The 20365-nt window shown below is 38.5% G+C and overlaps 1 protein-coding gene across 1 annotated transcript; it reads right to left on the bottom strand.

Moving 5' to 3' along the window:
• Positions 1-902: 902 nt before the first annotated feature.
• LOC145161050 (protein IQ-DOMAIN 2-like) lies at positions 903-3809 on the bottom strand. Its single transcript, XM_079080481.1, has 6 exons — positions 3541-3809; positions 2768-2868; positions 2381-2692; positions 2080-2301; positions 1865-1984; positions 903-1762 (listed from the first exon to the last, which is right to left on the bottom strand). Exons 2-6 carry the CDS (start codon positions 2840-2842, stop codon positions 1121-1123), a joined length of 1371 nt encoding a protein of 456 aa, XP_078936607.1. The 5' UTR covers positions 2843-2868; positions 3541-3809; the 3' UTR covers positions 903-1120.
• Between the last annotated feature and the right edge of the window lie 16556 nt (positions 3810-20365).

Genomic DNA, 20365 nt, shown 5'->3' with positions numbered 1-20365 from the left:
TAAACCCTTAAAATGACCCAAACACACTTTAAATAAAATTAAAATAACACAACCAGTGAATTAATGTTTGTAATCATCAAATAATTCTGCTTTATCCCGGTTGTTACATCACATTATTCCATACCTTATTAATATTACCAAAATGCTTAAAACTACATCACATTATTCCATACCTTATTAATATTACCAAAATGCTTAAAACTAGTGTCCATACCTTATTAATATTACCAAAATGCTTAAAACTAGTGTCCATACCTTATTAATATTACCAAAATGCTTAAAACTAGTGTGGATTGATGTTACAAAAACCATTTTGAACACAATAAAACACCCCCACTCCAAAAATTCATAGTTGGCCGGTAAGCGTGAATTAACCGTTCTAAAATAGATATAAAAGTTAATAATGGTATTTTATAATAGAAATACTAAAATGTAGGGGTGAACAATGTCCGAGCCGAATATGTATTGTTTATGCTAATATGAGACGGACTCCGTACTCTAAAATCATAAATTTAAGGATGTTGGACCATCGCTACCGGTGATAATATCAAAAACCAGTAGTACCGGTAATGTTAGTTCAGTTTGGTGCTCAGTATCGACTTTTCACCCAATTCAGTATTCGAGAATCTCGGATTAGTACCGGCTCAGTACCTCCCGTCCCATGTTTATCCCTTCTAAAATTCAATCATGAATAATAACATTAATATCTTAATGCAAATGTAATAAACTTTTTTTTTTTATTTTTCCAAAATCAAATTCCATATAGAAGATGTAAAACTATATCTAACCGTTTTAATTACGGAACACCAACAGCAACATAAAACTTTATTTTCAGAATCTCACTCACACCATTTGTACATATAAAGGTAAAAGGATTTATCTAAATGGAAGCAACAAAGAAATTTTAACAATAAACATTCCATTTTGAAATTCACACAAAGACACAAAACAAGAAAAAAAATTCATTCCAACACAAATCTTTCACCCATAAATCAAATAACTTAAATAACAACAAATCAATTTCACCTCCCACCCCTTTCTTTTCTTTTTTCTCAACTTTTGACCTTATAACTTATAAATTTTACTAAACAATGCACAACACTTTTTTCTCTCACTTCCCTCAACTCACCACTCCACTACTCCCATTTGGTGCCACACCAATCCCAATGCCATTGCCTCCACCAACTTTGGGCGGGCCCGAATGACGTCTGGGCCTAGCTGGCGACCCAGGATACGAAAGCCGTTTCTTCACGGGCCCCTTTTCCGGGGTGGGCCCATCATTGATTTCTATCGGGCCCAACGGGCTTTGTCCCCTCAATTTAGCCTTCGCGGATTTTGTAGGTGCCATGTAACTAGGAACCGATGGTGAGCTCGCCAAACTCTCATCATCTCTAACCGAAGACCCCGCAATGCTATGTCTTCTATTCTTCTCGGACTGCACACTAAAAACACTCTTGGAGTCCTCATCTGGGCCAAGCCCAAACCCTCGTGGGCTCGACCCGGGCTTGAACTTCCGTGAGCCCACCGGGCCAACGGTTTTCGGGGTTGAAGGTGTGGAGTTAAGCTGGTGTCGGGCATATGACTTGGCGATTTCACTCCCGGTAATGTTGATTCCGGTTCTAACCGATGATGATGATGCATGATCATTTGTCTCCCATGGTCGGGCTGCCATGTATCTCTCTAACCAACTCCAACCCCATTGAGGATTCGTGGGGTCCATGAATAGTAAGTTTGTTGTTCTTGACGCTTTCTTCCATGGTTGCTGTTTAAAAAAAAAAAAAAAAAAAACAAAAAAAAAAACTCAAATATGTGAATTCGGGTCATAACTTATAAATACGAGTGATGAAATGAATAAGTGTTTTACCTGATGAGAAAACGAATATGCCATTGCTCTTTCTCTTCTCATTGTAGCTTCGTATTTGCTCAATAGTTTTGCTTCAATCTCTTCTTTTGACTGCAAACTATCGTTCCATTCTTCTCCCATCTGCAAACCACAAAACCAATATATCATCACAGAAGTTCCTGATATTGATATTGATATTGATACTGATACTGATACAGATACAAATGAAAACTAACCTGCAAGCTTTCGATTTCTTTTGCGCGCTTTTGAAGGAGTTGTTTCTGAAGTGCTTGATTCTCTTCCGACATCCTGATCCTTCTGGAATTGATTTGAGATTGCACACGTGACAAATTTTGCATGCATTTCAGTGTGTTTGCTGTTTGTCGCTTCACAGCTGCCCCTTCCACCAGTGTTTTCAATCTCACCAGCCCTCTTAACGCTCTCAATGCCCTCCTTGCCTGCAAACATGAATGACTTTATAAGGTACGGATACAGATTACAGGCACACGTACAAATTTGGAAGCGAGATTAACATACCAAGTGGCCACGAAAAGCTGTTTGAATTCTGATAGCAGCTACTTCTTCCTTTGATTTTCCGGTATACCGAGTCAACTCGGTGAGTCGGACAGACTCGGCGGCAGCCTGAGCTACGGTGGCGGCGGCCTCAGCTGCAGCGGCGGCAGCAACTGCAACTGAATAAGCATGTTTTGTCTGTTCGTCTTCCACCTCAATTGGTTTCACTTCTTCTGGTGGAGGAATCTGATAAGAATTTAGGGTTTCTACAACTGGGTTTGGAGCAATAGGTGGTTCTGAAGCTTTTTCATCCGCAAAAGCGTTCCTCTTTGATTTCTAGAATAAAGAACAAAAAAAAATATGAAAGTAAGTATAATTATTAATTATAGTCGCAAAAACACAATGACGAACCTGGCTTTTCTTTTCTTTGGAGCTGGGACTCAAAGCCTTTTTAATGGAAGATAGCCAATTGCCTTTCCGCCCCATTACTGTATCATTCACCGATTAGCCTCCTACACATTATCAAATTCAACACAATTTTAAGCTAAAGAAGAAGAGATCGCTGCAACAATGTTTCTATTTTTAGTAATGTTATAATCCATGGTGTGCATAGCAAAATTTTCATGGAAAATCACGAATTCATATCATTTTACCAGTTCATTTGACTTAAAACCGATAAATGTTCTCCCAAATTGTAAAAGGGTAGAGTTAATGAAACAGTAACGCGAGAGAGTGAGCCCTAAACCCATCAATGAGTCTAAATCAAATCTTATAAAGGTTCAAATTCGTTAATTTCCTGAAAATCGAATAAATTATGCAATACGCAAATTTCAAATGAAGAAGAACAGCAAGAAATTCAACAGAAGAAGAACAGAGCCGGATAACAGATATAAAAGACGAAAACTTCTTCAAAATGTCAAGATCCAAGAAATTATGCGGTATCCATGCCAATTGATGAAGAAATTCAACCAAAAAAATCATAGATATACAAAAAGAACTCAAATTACAGGAATGAACTTCAAACATTCAACAGGATCCAGATAATTAAGCAATGCCCAGACGAAAATGGAGGAAAAACGAATAAAATCACAAGAAGAACAGAGTTTTAACAGAAAGATCCACACACCCAACATCTACAACTGAGTTTTTGAGCTTCAATTAAAATCAAAATTAGGAAAACTTACGAGTAAATGAATCTGGTTTGGATCTTTGAGTTTGAGGGGTTGTTCTTCTAGCCGTTGTACCTTGTACTTGATCACAAGACGATAAGTTTTGGCATCTATAGAACAGAAAACAAAAAAGAAGACGAAGAAGAAGAAGAAAAGTTGGCCCCTCTAAAGAGAAGCGAGAAAGAGATAGAAAACCAGATCTTGGCAAGAAAAGAAGGGAAGGGTTCAAGATATTGAGAGGAAGAATAAGTAACAGCTGGGTTTCGCTTGATTGACCCCACCTAGTTCTGGTTGTAGCAGATCATCTTTCTGAAATACTTTTTTTGGTTGTTATCGTTATTATTAATTATTTTTCTTGGAGTGAGCATAAGATAATAAATATTATTATATTTGACTTCATTTCTAGGGTTTATGACTTTATGTGAATGTAATATATATATATATATATATATATATATATATATATATATATATATATATATATATTATATGGTGAAATCAGTATATACAAATACAAGGATAAGAATGTTGACTCGTTTTTCATAAAACTAGCCAAGATTTATAAAAACTAAAATTTCAAAATATAGCTACAAAAGAATTATTGATTGGCTTGTTGAACTATATATGGATTTGGATGGCAAAAGTACTTGTATTTTTGTGAAAATTGAAACATCATAATTTCTAACAATAATGCAAATGTAAAATCATATTTCATAAGGATTAGACGTATATAAATCTCACAAAGTTCCATTTATAAATAAAATAAAATGCATATGTTTCATTTCATGATGATAATTGTTTTTAAATATGACTTTTATATATTCTTAAAACATGGTGTTAAATATTATAAATCGAGAGAATCAATGGTGTGTTAAGGTATCTAGGTGCCTCAGTCAATTTTCTTTTTTCATAATCTATTTGCCAATCAAAATCAATCTTGTCAATTTGTTTGGTGAACTATATGATTAGTCTATAGTTTTTCTTGTCTCACTTCTTTTACATTATTCTTTTTTCTCTTTGACTCGTAATATAAACTAATAAACTTATAAATTATATACAAAAATGATCTTTGGTATATGGGTTTGTGAATGAAGAAATGAGTTTCCTTTTAATAAAAATAATTGTCGTCTTGTTGAAAAGGACTGAATTTCGAAAATTGATTCTCCGGTTTCACCTCTTGCTTTGTTGCTTACACCATTTTTGAAAATAATAACCAAACAACAAATTTCAATTTATCCGTTTCTTTGTAAAAATTTCATCCGATAATAATAGGACAGTTAGAATTTTAAATACTTCAAAGTTCAAACACTTAATTTATACTATTATTGGCTTTTTAAGTAATTTGAACTTGAGCAAAAGTTATTAAATTAGTTTATAAAGTTAAACATAAAGTTTTCATGACTTCATCATCCTTTGTTTTTTATATTATTTTAGAAAATGTAGGAAACACGCATTTGTTTTGTCCCTTTTGGGCATTATCAGGGCCCGGAAGAAATGGAGAAAAAGGGTATTTATTTTATTTTATCTTCTTAATATAAAAATGAATATTTCAATTTTAAATTGAAAATAGAAATAAATCATGTAGCCGTTGGAATATGAAAAATGGAGACATGACAAGGAAAAAAGGTATATTTAGAATACAATTTTATTTTTTTAGAAATAGAAACCTTTTTTGGTAGGTAGTGAATCAATTTAGATCGACTCGATTTGTGTTCTATTATTATGTAATTTATGTTGTACATTTTAGTTCCGATTCGATGTAGTCAGGTTTTGATACCTTTGTGTCATTTGAAGAAAAATATTTTTGGTATTTGCTTACATATGATTAAAAATGGGGCAAAATGCCACAATATAGTTTGCAATTAATTCTTCTTTTATTATGCATCGGGAGGAAAATGCAACAATAAGTTTTAAATTGCTATTTTATTATATATAGTACTTTTTCATTATACTTTCCAATTATTTTTTATTAAAATATTATATTTAAAAAATTATTATTACGGTATCTCCAACCTTACTCTAAAATTATATTTTTACACTAAAAATCAATTATATTGCTCAACACCGCATAACCACGACGTGGCAAGGTTGCTGTCACGACACGACAGTGAGGGTTTCATGACTGTTTTGGTGTATAGTCACCACGACGTGGCCATGGTGTTTGCCACGACGTGGTGACTTGACTGCTGGTTTTGACCATTGATTTGTTTACTAAGTTTGACTTGAGGTCAAACTTAAGGGTTTTTGACCATTGACTTTTTGTCTGTGAGGTAGAAACTTGTCCGGAAAGTGTTCACCATATCCGCTAACCACCTCCTACTAGCAATGAGGTCCTTCTCCCCAAAGAACTCGGGAGATCCACAAGCACGTAACGCTCGGAAGGAAAGGGTGCGAGCTCCTAAAATAACCATAATATCAGTACGGAACGTGCCCAGACGCTCATCCAAAATCTCCATGATCCCCTCTTTGACCAAACCAAAGATCACAGGAGTCTGCTCCAAAATATCGTGGGCGATCTCCGACAGATGAACTCATGCATCCGCTCATCAATCGGCTCAATGCCAGCACCTGAGCCTGAACCAGATCCTCCGCCACGAGTGCTCATCACCATATTGAAAAAGCAACCATACAATAATCAGAACATACTCAAAAACCCTCATCCCACAGGCTTCCTAAATTCTCTGTGACTCCACTCGATTCGAGTATGGACCTATGCTTTCAGTAGTACGGGCCCAATACTATCTTCCACACTTATCCATACTTTCCATAAGAGTTATCCCAAATCCTCCATGTCACCTTCTCAAATAGGTACTCTAAGTACCTGCTAAACAACGCAACTAAACCCACTAAAACACTTCCTAGGCTCTCCTAGGTTCCAACCACACCCTGTCATCAGCCGCTGAAGAACTCCCAATAATGTCAGCTAACTACTTTATGAACATAATCACATGACACAAAGCTTAGATAATCCTTTGACTAAAAGACTCATCCCTATAACAATTAGACTTAGACGAGAGTTGCACAGTAGGGTCAAATCAATCACTCTGAGATTATTTAACCTTTGCATCATATGACTTAGTGTATTCACTTAGTAGTTAACTCACATCACTAAGGATTCCACAAAGCACAAAGCAAGCAACATTCATGCAGTAACACTCCAAGCCACAGAACAAACAGAGGACATCCCAAGCTCACTTACTACAACCCATGCTAGGAACTCCCTCTCTCACTTCTGGTTGCCTTATGCATGCAATTTATACACAATACATGATCAAATAGACTGTCAAATAAAAGACTATACCCTAGGACCACAACTAGACAAGGAACAGGAAATAATGCTAAATCAGTCATTATGGGGCTATATGATCCTAATCATATATAATTTTTAAAGCATACACTTAGAATTTACTGTTACCAATACATATTCCCAATCTAGCATAACATCCAATGCTTCCTAGGCTACAAGGCATCACATATCAGGCCAATCTATCATGCAATTCCTGAAAGTATCTTTAGCCTTATCCTTGCATGCAAACATTCATATCATATAACATACCAACATGTATGGGTATTTTGGGAATCACTTACTTGAACTCGGCCGATTGCACACATCACACCCCTTTTTTCTTACAAAAGTCTTTTTAGAAAATCGTTTTCTTTTAAAAGATTACCAACTCCTCATTTGAGTTCAGTCACACTCGAGAGTGTGCCCGAATTCCTCAAACCAATGCTCTGATACCAACTTGTAACATCCCAAAAATTATAAGGTAAACATTTTATTTTTTTATTCAAACATAAACACCAGTTATCCTTTTCAATCATTCATAAGTATGCCAGAGTAAAAACAGTTATCAGAGTACAATCCCAAAATCATATAGTTGCAGAAACATGGGTGGATGTGTTACGATTAATCTGGGGCCTTCCTATTCAAACCGGAAGTACCTGAAACCATAACCATAAAACCGTAAGCACAAAACTTAGTGAGTTCCCCAAAATACCACATACCATACATATAATGGGTCCTGTCTGACACCCCCCACCCACCCCGAACAGATCTATCAGTAACATGTGATGGGCACCGCCCAACACACTCACCAGGCCCCGCTTGGCATTGGGTCCCGCCCGGTATACATACAAACACATACAACACACGCAAGAGTCACACGGACAGCTAACATACAAATAACAATAATCCATGGGCCGACATTTGTGCCTTCGACCCGCCAAACACTGGGAGGAGACTCGCCTCAATCCAAGATAACCGAAACACACGTGTTACTGCTGCCGGGATCCTTACACTGAACACAACCAAAATACCCCTAATTAGTAATTAAGGCAATTTCCCAAAAATACAAAGTCCAAACCATGTTCTATCCTTCCAATGGGTAAAATACCATTTTACCCTTCCCATATCTGACCTAACAACTCATGGCCCAACCCCTAAAAGGCCGAAAAAGAGGACCTCGCGAGTACGTCCCGTGTACTGCCAGATGAAGCACAATGTATAACTCGCCTTAGCTTGAAAACGGGAATCCATGCATTATGATGAGTGTACGCATACATACGCCCAACGTATTCACCAGATAGCCAGAACTCACGTTAAGCACTTAGTGCTTAAGATCAAAACGTCCAAACTCAAATGTAACCTCTAAATAAGGTCTTAATCCATAAAGTTGGCAACTTTACTCCTTTGGATGTCTTAATGGGACCCAAAACCCATTTTTATCCATCTAAACCCATAATAAGAGCACCAACTCTAGCATGATTCATCAAAACCCATCAAGATGACATTTTATGCACCAACAACCTCATAAATGCTAAGATCTAACATTCAAAGCTCCTGGAGTAGCTTATATTTACAAGAATGAATCTAGGGACCATAACAAACCCAATACAAGCCCTAGACTAGATCTAACACATCGAATCATCAAATTAGAAGTATTATACCTCCTGGAAGTTGATGAAGATGATTAGAGCTTGGATCCACAAGCTCCAAGCTAATCAATGCTTATTATAAGATCTCTTTTTCTCCAAAGCACACCAAATATCACACCAAGGCTTGAAATTCACACAAGAGAGGCTAGGGTTTCGAATTTAGGGTTAAATGGGATGGAGGCTGAAGATAAGAGGGTTTGAAAATGAGTTAAGGCCTTTAAAAAGGGTCCAAGACCCTAAATTAGGGTTTGAACCTGACTGGAGTACGCCTTGCGTACTAGCGTACTCCATGGAGCATCCGCGATCATCCTAGCCTAGTACGCCCGACGTACTCCCTATACGCCCAACGTACTCGACTTATCCCCAAAACCTCCTAACTTACGAAGGCCATAACTTCTTCGTTCTAACTTCGATTTCGACGATCCTTATATCCACGAAAAGGTAAGGAGAAGCTCTACAATCCTATCAACTCTCCTTTTCCCTAAAACCTTCAGAACTTAAATCCAAAATTCATGAAAGGCCCGCATCATCACCTTACTATTATACCCTTGGGATCTAAAGCACAAACCGAACACTCGGTACCCACAACCTACATTATCCATAACCAAATGGGTCTAAACCTCTAGTTTCCCAAGGTTCAAAGCCTTATGGTAATTGATATTTGGGTCACGACCCCAAATTATGAAATGATTCGAAACAGGGTGTTAGATATATATATATATATATATATATATATATATATATATATATATATATATATATATATCAAATTTACTCAAAACTTTGGGAGAACCACTATTCAGTAAGGAAATGTACCTTTTTACCCACATTTATATGCAATTGTACATTGCAACAAAAAACAGAATAGGAGGTTAGTCAGGTAGATAATTAGATAGTTTAACTATGTGCTTGTAGTTAGATGTAATAGATCTATGCCCTGATTGTTGTATAATTTTCTGTTTTTTGTGTAGTTTTGTAATCACAAAAGCTTGATCACTTGGACAAACTCAAGTTCAACAAGTGTATAAGTTGATTGAATAAAACCATTTTCAATCTCATCATATAACGACTATCTATGTTCTTGGTAATATTAATTGATATCGGGAAGTGGAAACGAAGTAAGCTAACACCTAGCATGTCCGCCAAAAAAGATCGGAAATATTCGTAGGTGTATCACATCTTTTTTTTTTGCACCATTAGTCACTCTGATAGTTGGCTTCAACATATATGATCGACTTCTGTTAATGGAAGGTCGAGTATAATCGTGTGTGATACAACGTTCTGCCGTGTTATTAAGGTAGTCTTAATGAAGTTATTCTTCAAGGAAGTCTTAATAAAACTCCTTAAACTTCAGAATGTGAGGTGTTACAGTGAAGTCAGTGTATTACATTTAATGATGTGGTTTAATACAATGTTTTTTCAATCTCCATATCAAAAATCAATGGTGATGTGGATTTTGAGCAACGAGTATGCATGTAAAGATTTATGAACATATAAAAAAGACATAAAAGAATGCATAAGATCTAATGGTTAGAAGATAGTGCCCACAGTCACAACAATTTACAATATTACTATTAGTAGTAGGGTCATTTTGGGTTATACGCAATAACAACAATTAATGGCACAAAAATATTATTAGGGTCTAGTTTGTTAAATAATTAAATGTTTAATTAATTAATAAGAAACTTATAGATGTAAGGGGTTTGAAGTAAAAAAGATTTGAAAATTAAACCTTTCTGGATAACTAATTAGTGACCAAGTAATTATCCCTAAGAGTTAAAAAAACCATTCCCTATATTCGACGACGTGGTGCGCCTTGTTGATGCACGCGACGCGCCCTTGCGACAGTGGGGTTCTCTAATTTGGTTCATGGTGTTTGTGATCTAGAAGGAGGCGTCGGTGTTGTTGATATGTACCTTGGGTGCGACTACGAAAGATGAGTTCTATGTTGGGATCTTAGCACTCTCCTTCCATTAAGACCAAGATAAGAATTTAAAGGACTACAAGGGTATGGTTTCTTTATTGGTTCTATTTATTTGAGTTGCGATTGATTGGATGAACTAGGATCCAACTATTGAGTTATAAGGTTAATTTTGTATTGCTTTTGTAAAGTCCCAAATTCCAAAATATATTTTTTTTTATTTTTAAAATAGAATAAATGGCCATTTTATAAAGTTACATTCTAGTCAAATCAATTGTTCATAAACCACAATTCAAAATCATAGTTATAAGGAAGACAATCTGAAATCTTGAATCATAAAATTATTGATGTGTGTGTACAGTCCTGTCTTTGCAATCCAATAAGTACCTAAAATACATTTAAATCCACAACTGTAAGCACAAAGCTTAGTGAGTTTCCCAAAGTATCACATACAACACAACATAATAATCAACTTGGAGTTATTAGCAACCCTGAGACTATCAACAGTCATGAGGACTATCAACAATCCTAAATATCACATACATCACAATAATATAAGCAGCTATGTGTAATCAGGAACCCTGATACTATCAGCAGTCCTATGGGCTCACAGCATCCCTATAGGTTATCAACATCCATGTGGGTTATCAGCAACCCAACAGACTCTCAGCAGTCTTGGAGTTATCAGCAACTCAGATACACATATAACAACAATCATCAAGTAAGACTCAGCTAGTCTAGCATGCACACCACTATGACATATGTAATACAATGAGAAGACTCACCCGAACGAAGAGCTGAAATCCACTACTTAGTCCCACAAAATCAGCTACACGAACCTCCTAAACCAATCACAAGCTAAACCTCAGACTATAGGTTATCACCTCACAAAGTTTGACCAAAAGTCAAACATGTCAAAAATTCAATGGCCAATGTCAACCCCAGTCAACACCCATTGGTCAAGTCATGCTAGCTTCATGAAAAAACAGTCGTGGTGACACCAGTCGCCACGTCATGGCAAGTAGACTATCACATTGTGGAAACTGATCTCTCACGGGTTGGTTAAGCTCTTAATCCTTCAATTCACTCATTCATACTTTCCATAAGGCTTTCTGTAACACCCCAATTCTCAGGTATTGATTTATGGCTATAAATTCTCATGATTTCAAAGTCAACTCGACGAGTAGGTTGTCGGACTCGTCGAGTAGCAGCGGGCTGGTCCACATGTTTAAGTGACCTACTCGCCGAGTCCAAGTAGGGACTCGACGAGTAGGAGATGGAGGATGAAACCCTAATTCCCGGGGTTTTGCACCATATTTAAAGGATCATTGGCCTCTCCAGCCTCCCCTTTCACAGCCCCTTATCATTCCAAAACCCTAATTCGTATGTGTATGCTACCTTGGTGTGTTAAGCTTTGAAGAAGGATTTTGGTGAGGAAAGCTTGTGAAACAAGTGATTAGAAGCAAGGAACTCGTGGGAATCAGAGATCTACTTCAGTTGGCACCCTTTTGAAGGTATTAAGCTGTTATCTTGGCTCAATTCTTCCTAGATCTCTTTTGGGTGTTTTTCTTTGGAAGCCTTTCTTGTGTTTGAGCTAAGATTTGAAGTTGCAACTTCAGATCTAAGCTCTTCTTGGTCTCTAGGTCCATAAAGTTATCAGCATGGACAAGTATGAGCTTTCCCTCAAGTGTGAGACTTCTTTATAAGCTTGGTTTTGTCATTTTAAGACTTTAGAGCTTTGCATGCACGTAAAGTTTGCAACTTTACGTGATAAACATGCCTTGAGAAGCTGGATCTACAATTTGGAACCTTAGCATGGCTTAAAAGCGTCTGTATGGATGAAGGACTGAAGGGTTTTCCCAACCTTTGGACACGTATGGACTTGGCGAGTCAGTTGAGTGACTCGCGAGTCGGCTAGGGTTTTCCCAACCTTTGGACACGTATGGACTTGGCGAGTTGCAAGGGGAACTCGACTAGCTGGCTAAGGAGTTTACGACCACAAACCTTAGGAACTCGACGAGTCACTCTAGTGACTCGACGAGTTATGCAAGGAACTCGGCGAGTAGCTGAGGGTACTCGACGAGTTGAGGTCAACATGGACTGTTGACCTTAACCAATGACTTTGACTTTGACCAAGGGTTGACCAGTGGACTTCTGGGGGCACTTCGGGAAATTGGAAATTTACAAGTATGGTTCTATGGTGAATATAGGTGGTGGAGTTTGTGCCGACAATCCGAGAGCTTGAGTTTATCTTCGAGTCGACAGTGTAAGGTGAGTTACCCTCACTATACTAAGGGGTCTAAGGCACCAAGGCCGGCCCATTGGATTTGATATCCTAGTAGTTAGTGATATGTTGAGTTTGAGCTAGTGATGTATTCCAGTTGATATGCTAGTCTGGTAAATCTGTAGGACTACCTGTGATTTTGTATGATTATTTGTATGTGCATTAGTTATGTTATATGTCGACATATTGTGTGAGATGGGTTGAGGTGATACTGCTCCGCGCGGTAACCAACAAACCCGGGAGCATTCCAGATACGAGCTGAGGGAGACTCGTACCGTGGGCTCGGTGGCAATCCAGATGTGAGCTGTGGGCCCGTAAGGCAATCTAGACTCACACTGTGGGCCCAAGGGATAATCCAGTCTATAAAGCTGTGGACCCAATATATGTTGTTATTTGTATATGTGGTATGTGCAGTGTATCGGTATTTTGGGGGAAACTCACTAAGCTATTGAGCTTACAGTTTTAGTTTGTTGTTTCAGGTACATCGGGGGATCGCGGCAAGGCGAAGGCATGATCGTACAGCTCCTCATGTTTTGTTTATGTTTCTGGGAAAACTCTGATATAGACCATTTTGAAAACAAATCTGTAATAACTATTGGTTTTTAATGTTTTGGAAAGTTTTAAATTGGCTTGAATTTTTGGGTGTTACACTTTCTTACTTTTATTCCAACTTAAAAATCATAGCTTTTCAGACATGCATGTCCAATGCAATTCTAGAACTCAAACTAGGTCAAAATGGTGAAATGAGACCTAAATCTCATGCATGGAACTCAATACACAATCAAACTTCAGATCCAAAAGATATAGTGACCAAGGGAGCAATGTTAGTTATAAAGTTGCAAACTTTATCTCATCTAACCAACCCAAACTCAAAGATGAGCCAAGAAATGCCATAAATCCTAGATCTATGAAGAGAGAACCAAAAGGCGGACTACATACATTCCTAAGCTCCACAAGATGCATGAGATGCAAGATCTGGAGTGACAAACTCTTCCAACTAGCAAGTACACCTTCTCCTTCTTCCAAAAATGCAAGCCAAGGCTTCAAACCTCAATAACACCAATAATACAACAAGAATCACTCAAAGGAGGCTAGAGTTTCATTTAGGAAGGTTGGAGGCTGAAGAGGATGCCTTAACCCTTGAGTTAGAGGCTTTAAATATGAAAGAAATCCTAAAAATTGTGGGCTTGGGGTGCAACAACCATCACGTCGTGGCAACCCTCTTGCCACGTCGTAATGCTCACCATATATGCGTGTTTCATAAAAGCCATGCCACGTCGTGGTCACCCATGCCCCACGTCGTGGCACATGGTTTTCTCAAAAAACCTCATCTTTGATACCATTAAGTATTTAGTTGATCCACTATGGAAAACGGGTGTTATAGCTTCCATTGTGCGCCTGTGTGGCCTTGTAAGATCCCTCATAACCCAACACTAATAAGTAGACGATATGTACTATCTGAACCACATCTTATGTGTAATTCTACATTAAAAAAGTTCATGGGAGTGACCAAAATACCCTTATATGCAATGCACGGAGGGGGCAAGGGGTATTAACTAGATCGGACAAACAATATTCAACACATGGACCATGACTTCAATAAACATAAGCCATATGGATGGACCAAGTTAAAAAACTGTTTGAAGGACAAGGTACATAACTATCTACATATCACGGGGACCATATATGTTATTTTGCAGACTATTCATTATATATAATTGTACTTAAAATTAATATTTTTCATTTTTAAAATGAAAATATAATACATATATAATACACCCTAAAGCATTGTAAATAATTGATTTTTGCATGAAATGAAGAAAATGAGGGGACATATAATATGATCTAGCAATTTATGTGGTTCAATCATTTAATTTTAGGGATTTATATAACCTTTTTTTGGAACGGCGGATTTATATAACTATTTAATGGATGGATTTATTTTACTAATACTTTTTTACTAATTTTTATTGTTAATTTTTCATTATATACATTAAAAATGATTTTTCAAGGATTCCCATGATAATTCCTACACGACTATAACGTATTTTTGTGTCATGTATACGCAATGACTTAAGCGAATATATACTGGAAGTATACATTCTTATACTAGTTATATGTTTGCAAGTCATGCATGAATAATTATATGAATAATTATATGTGGCTAAAATAATGTTGAGTAAAAGTTAAAATATATTGCAGTTTATATCCAAACAAATAGTTATTTATAACATAATTTACATGTTAAAAACAAAAATATTACCACATCTCAAAATCATTATACTAACAACTTAATAATATGTTTTTTTATTGAATTTTAGGTGCTCAAAATCATATCATTGTTTATTATATTTATATAATTAATATTTGAATATATAAATTTCATTCATGTCTTTGTAAAAACTGAATATTACATCAATATCCTTATAAACTTTAATATTACGTGTATATTCCTCTAAAACTATAAAAATTACATCAATAACCAAAATCAATTTTTATTTAGAATTATAAAATTTTTTATTAATTTTTTATCTAATATTCACAATTATATATTAGTTTACCAATTTACCCTTTTCTAATTAAATCTTAAATTAAATCGCCCTTTCTTAATTAAATCTCAAACTAAATCACGTAACATATTACAAATGCATTTGCTTGCCTTTTCTTGCTGAGATTTTCAGAAGTAGCAATTTACTTGTAGCAAACTCATCATCTTCTTATTCAATACATTTGCTTTCCTTTTCTTGCATCTGTGAGAAGATTTGAAGACCATCTTTGACTAAATCGGAGTGACTACAAGCATATAGAAGTGAAAGAAAGGTGATTTTGTTTGGTGTGATTTTGTTTTTGCTCATAATGGGGAACAATTCAGAGTGCTTTTTGTCCTTGCCCGTGATACCCGTAAGCTGAAATCATTGTGCTCCATGTTATAACGTTTCTTTGTGGCATTTCATCGAACACCTGGCGTGTGGTATCTATGCTTCCACATTTTGCATACATGTCTATCATTGCAGTTCCTAGAATCATGTCTGGTAAGCGTTATTGTGTTCTTATAAGTTCATGGACAAGTTTGGCTTTATGGATGACGCCTAATTTTGCATAAGCGTTTACGATTATCGCCATGGAGACATTATCGGACACTAAGCATGATTCTCGCATATGATCAAATAAAACAAAGGACTCTTTGGCTCTAACATAGAAACTAAAAACCACGTTAAACATACATTTTTTTGGTAAGTAAAAGAACTGAATTTATCATTTAGTAGATAGAAATGGAGAATGAATGGACTTGACAATTCCATTTGAATGAAAAAAAATAACTGTTACTTTTTCCATTCCATCATGACATGAAATGACAAATCGCAATATAACTATTTCTATTCATCTTGTTGTGATCATCAAGAATATACAGCGATAGAGAAGAATCAGAAGATGCGATTTGATGCCACCTGATGCTATTAAGAAGAAGAGAGAAACCTGGTGATTAAGAAGATGCCTTGTGATTTAATTTGGGGTTAAATTAGGAAAGGGTATTTTGGTAAAGGGTTATTGTCACTATAGCCCAACAATGTTTCGTATATTGGTTTAAATGGTCCCTCGTGATTTTTTTTTGTCTTTGAAGGGTATGAACTTGTGTTTTTAGGTTTTAAAAAATCATTATGGAAAATTTGAAGGGCTCACCCGGTAACCCCATCCTAGTCATTAGTTTGCATATGCCAGATGTCTCTTTCTCTGTCTTGTCCTCTCTTTATCCTGTCTCGTGTTTCTTTCTCTAAAATCCACCATCTTTCTCAAGAAACCCATTCCCCATGGTAGCTCAACCTCAACATTCGACCCAGATACACCCATCTCCTTCATCTATCAACTACAATCTCTTGTATGCTTCGATCTGTTTCCATTTCTTTCTCCTCTGCTTCTATCGTTTGATTTGCAGGTGGGTAACATAATCTGTGAAGATGAACCAACGCATATCCTCTGTTTCTCTCGTTTGTTCATGAAGACAAGAGATCTCCTTTTTTTTCTCTTGTTTGATTTTGATGTGTGTATCAGGTGAGATGATGGTCTTCTCCAGAAGGATATATAAAGATGGAGAGCATTCGTCCTGATGCACCTGGTTGTTTGACTTCAGTATCTAAAAGTCGATTGAATCAAAGATCGTCAATTTGATCTAAATAACATTTGCTTGCTTCCTATCAATTTGAGCCCCAATATATGTAATAAGAACGTTCTTGATCCCGTCAATAGTTGGGATTGCAACACCATGGACGCGCAATGCTTCGGCCTGATAATTTCATGAGGCAAATAAACCGGACTTTCAATGGTCAAATCGAGGAACAAATGATTAAAAAAATGAGGAATAGAAAGGTTTTAGCATGCTTTCTGGAGAAATTAAGCACTACACGAAAAGAGGTGTAACATCCATAAAATTCGAGCCAATTTAAAACTTTTTAAAACATTTCAAAACACATGATTATTACAAACTTGTTTTCAAAATAGTATATTGTCAGAGTATCCCAGAATCAAATCATAAAATCATAAAATGTGAGGAGCGGTACGATCACGCCTTCGCCTTCCCGCGATCATCAGAAGTACCTGAAACAATAATCGATAAATGTAAGCTCGAAGGCTTAGTGAGTTACCCCAAAAATACCAACGCCATACAATCATAATCATATCATATAACATATAAGCAAATAGCATGCATAATGAGCCATCAGTCTGACTGGACCGAATACCGGTCCTCAGTCTATCTGGACCGCTCTCCGAGCCCTCGGCACGTCTGGACCGCCCTCCTCGGGGCCTTCAGCCTATCCAGACCGCTCGCTGGGCCTTCAGCCTGACTAGATTTTCCCGGCCAGGGCCTGCAGTCTACCCGGTTCGCCCAGGGTGTCTTGGCCTACTGCACACAACAGGACCTGCCTCAACCCTTTCCCCAAACCAACAAACATGTGCACATATATATAAACAAGTAAACATGTAGATCTAACAGATCACTAATCATGGTAACCATCCTATAACCAGGATACCGATCTAACCGATCTCTAGCATAACAACCATCCTAAACCGGGATGAAATCTAACATAGCAGTAACATAGCGACCATCCTAACCCAGGATGTAAACCATAAAGGGCCGGCCTTAGTACCGTAGACCCTGTTGATATAGTGAGGATAACTCACCTCCCAAATGTCGCACTGAAGTGATATGTTCAACTCTCGAATCACCAACACGAACTCCACCACCTATAGTTACCATAAAACCCTTTTCCATAAATTTCCAAATTACCACAATGCCCCCCAGAGGTCAACTGGTCAACCCTTGGTCAAAGTCAAAGTCCACAGTCAAAGTCAACAGTCCGTGTTGACCCGAATCGTCGAGTGTAGTTCACCGACTCGTCGAGTCCTTCCTGAACTCGAGAAGTCGTGAAATCGTTGGTTGACTCGTCGAGTTCGCCTATAACTCGCCGAGTTCATGCGTGTCCGAAGGTTTGGGAAAAACCCTAGCCGACTCGCCGAGTCATACGACTGACTCGCCGAGCCCAAGGCAATCTTCATCGGACTCGCCGAGTTGTTCATCCAACTCGTCGAGTACATAAATATCTTCATATGACTCGCCGAGTCGACCTTGCGACTCGCCGAGTCCCTTCAATCCTTCAACCATACAGATGCTTTTTAAGTCATGCAAAGGCTCCAAATTGCAGATCTAAGCTCCTAGGGCATACTTCTTACGTAAAGTTGCAAACTTTACGTACATGCAAGGTGCTAATGACTTAAATCAAGCTAAAGAAGTGGTTCTAGGCAAGGGATCACACTAGCATGCTAAAGGCTGAGACTTTATGATTGTAAGGGTCAAGATGAGCCTAGATCTGAAGTTGCAACTTCAGATCTTGGTTCACCACTCAAATGAAGTACCAAAATGCCAAATGGCCCTAAAACTCAAACATAGAATGATCTAACTAAGAGAAGGTCAAGGTAATGACTTGATACCTTCAAATGATGCTAAGTTGGGGTAGACTTCAGATCTACACACGTTCCTTGCCTCACAGTTCTTGATCTTCAAGCTCCTTGCAACAAAATCTTCCTTCCAACTTTGAAAAATCACACTAAATGAGGCACACACACGAATTAGGGTTTCAGAGCTCAACGGGACGGTAAGGGGAGGCCATAGGAGGCTAATGATCCTTTATAGGGTTGAAACCCCAGAAATTAGGGTTTCATCCTTCAGCACCTACTCGCCGAGTCCATTTTCGACTCGTCGAGTCGGTCACTTAAGACCCGCGACCAAAACCCGTGCCTAATCGACGAGTCAGGGCATCCAACTCGTCGAGTCGACCTAAAAAGTTGGAAATACATGATTGAAAGTTTATACCTGAGAGTCGGGGCGTTACAATTCTACCCCACTTGACTTAGACTTTGTCCTCAAAGTCTGTCGCGGCGAACAGCTCCGGATAGTGCTCTCGCATCTTTTCCTCTGGCTCCCACGTCCACTCGGACCCCCTACGATGCTCCTATTGCACCTTCGCCAACGGTATCTCCTTGTTCCTCAGAATCTTCATCTTCCTCTCCAGTGTGGCCACATGCCTCTCCACGTAATTCAGGCACTCATCGACCTGAATATCATCCAGCGATACCACCGCCTCCTGATCCATAATGCACTTTCGCAACTGCGAAACGTGGAAAGTTCTGTGGATCCGACTAAGCTCCTCTGGTAGCTCTAGCCTGTAAGCCACCTTGCCAACCCTGGCAATGATCCTGAACGGCCCAATGTAACGGGGACCCAATTTCCTCCTCTTCCTGAAGCGGATCACACCCTTCCAGGGTGAGACCTTCAGGAGAACCATATCACCCACCTGAAATTCTAGCTCAGATCGGTGTCTGTCGGCGTAACTCTTCTGCCGACTCTGAGTGGTCTGCAGTCGCTGCCTAATCTGTTGAATCTTCTCAGTAGTCTGCAAGACTACTTCCGTCCGTCCCATCACCCTGTGCCCGACCTCACCCCAACAAACTGGGGTGCGACATCTCCACCCGTACAACAGCTCGAAAGGTGGAGCGCCAATGCTGGAATGGTAGCTGTTGTTGTAGACGAACTATGCAAGGGGTAGGTGGGAATCCCAACTCCCACCGAAGTCAATAACACAAGCCCTCAACATGTCCTCGAGGGTTTGAATGGTCTGCTCGCTCTGACCGTCAGTCTGTGGATGAAATGTTGTGCTGAAGTGCAACCGCGTGCCCAGCTCCTCGTGGAACTTCTGCCAGGAACGAGAGGTAAACCGAACATCCCGGTCGGAGACTGGAACCCCATGGCGAGCCACGATCTCGCGGACGTACACGTCGGCCAATTTCTCGGCCGATGAACTCTCCCATATGGCCAAGAAATGGGCACTCTTGGTCAATCGATCCATGATGACCCATATAGCATCAAACCCCTTCGCCGTTCTCGGCAACTTGGTAATAAAATCTATCGTGATCTGTTCCCACTTCCATATGGGGATCTCCAAGGGTTGCAGCTTGCCATGCGGCCTCTGATGCTCGACCTTGACCATCCTACAGGTCAAGCACCTCTCGACGTACCAAGCGATTTCTCGCTTCATGCACGACCACTAGTAACTCGAGCTCAAGTCCCGATACATTTTGGTGGCCCCCGGGTGAATAGAGAAGTGAGACTTATGAGCCTCCTCCATGACTGTCTGTCTGACCCCACC

Source organism: Lactuca virosa, chromosome 2, assembly GCF_052849685.1.
Source record: "Lactuca virosa cultivar CGN04683 chromosome 2, Lactuca_virosa_CGN04683_v6, whole genome shotgun sequence".
Classification (NCBI taxonomy): Eukaryota; Viridiplantae; Streptophyta; class Magnoliopsida; order Asterales; family Asteraceae; genus Lactuca; species Lactuca virosa.
Note: the sequence above shows the minus strand (reverse complement) of the source record. Positions and strands in the feature narration are given on the sequence as shown.

What these genes read in the sequence shown, in the direction of transcription:
- LOC145161050 (XM_079080481.1), bottom strand. Translation starts at nt 2,842, where the DNA reads ATGGGGCGGAAAGGCAATTGGCTATCTTCCATTAAAAAGGCTTTGAGT. An exon ending in CAGCTTTTCGTGGCCACTTG is followed by an intron (nt 2,302 to 2,380) that starts GTATGTTAATCT and finishes TCATGTTTGCAG; the next exon opens with GCAAGGAGGGCATTGAGAGC. An exon ending in CATATTCGTTTTCTCATCAG is followed by an intron (nt 1,763 to 1,864) that starts GTAAAACACTTA and finishes TTTTTTAAACAG; the next exon opens with CAACCATGGAAGAAAGCGTC.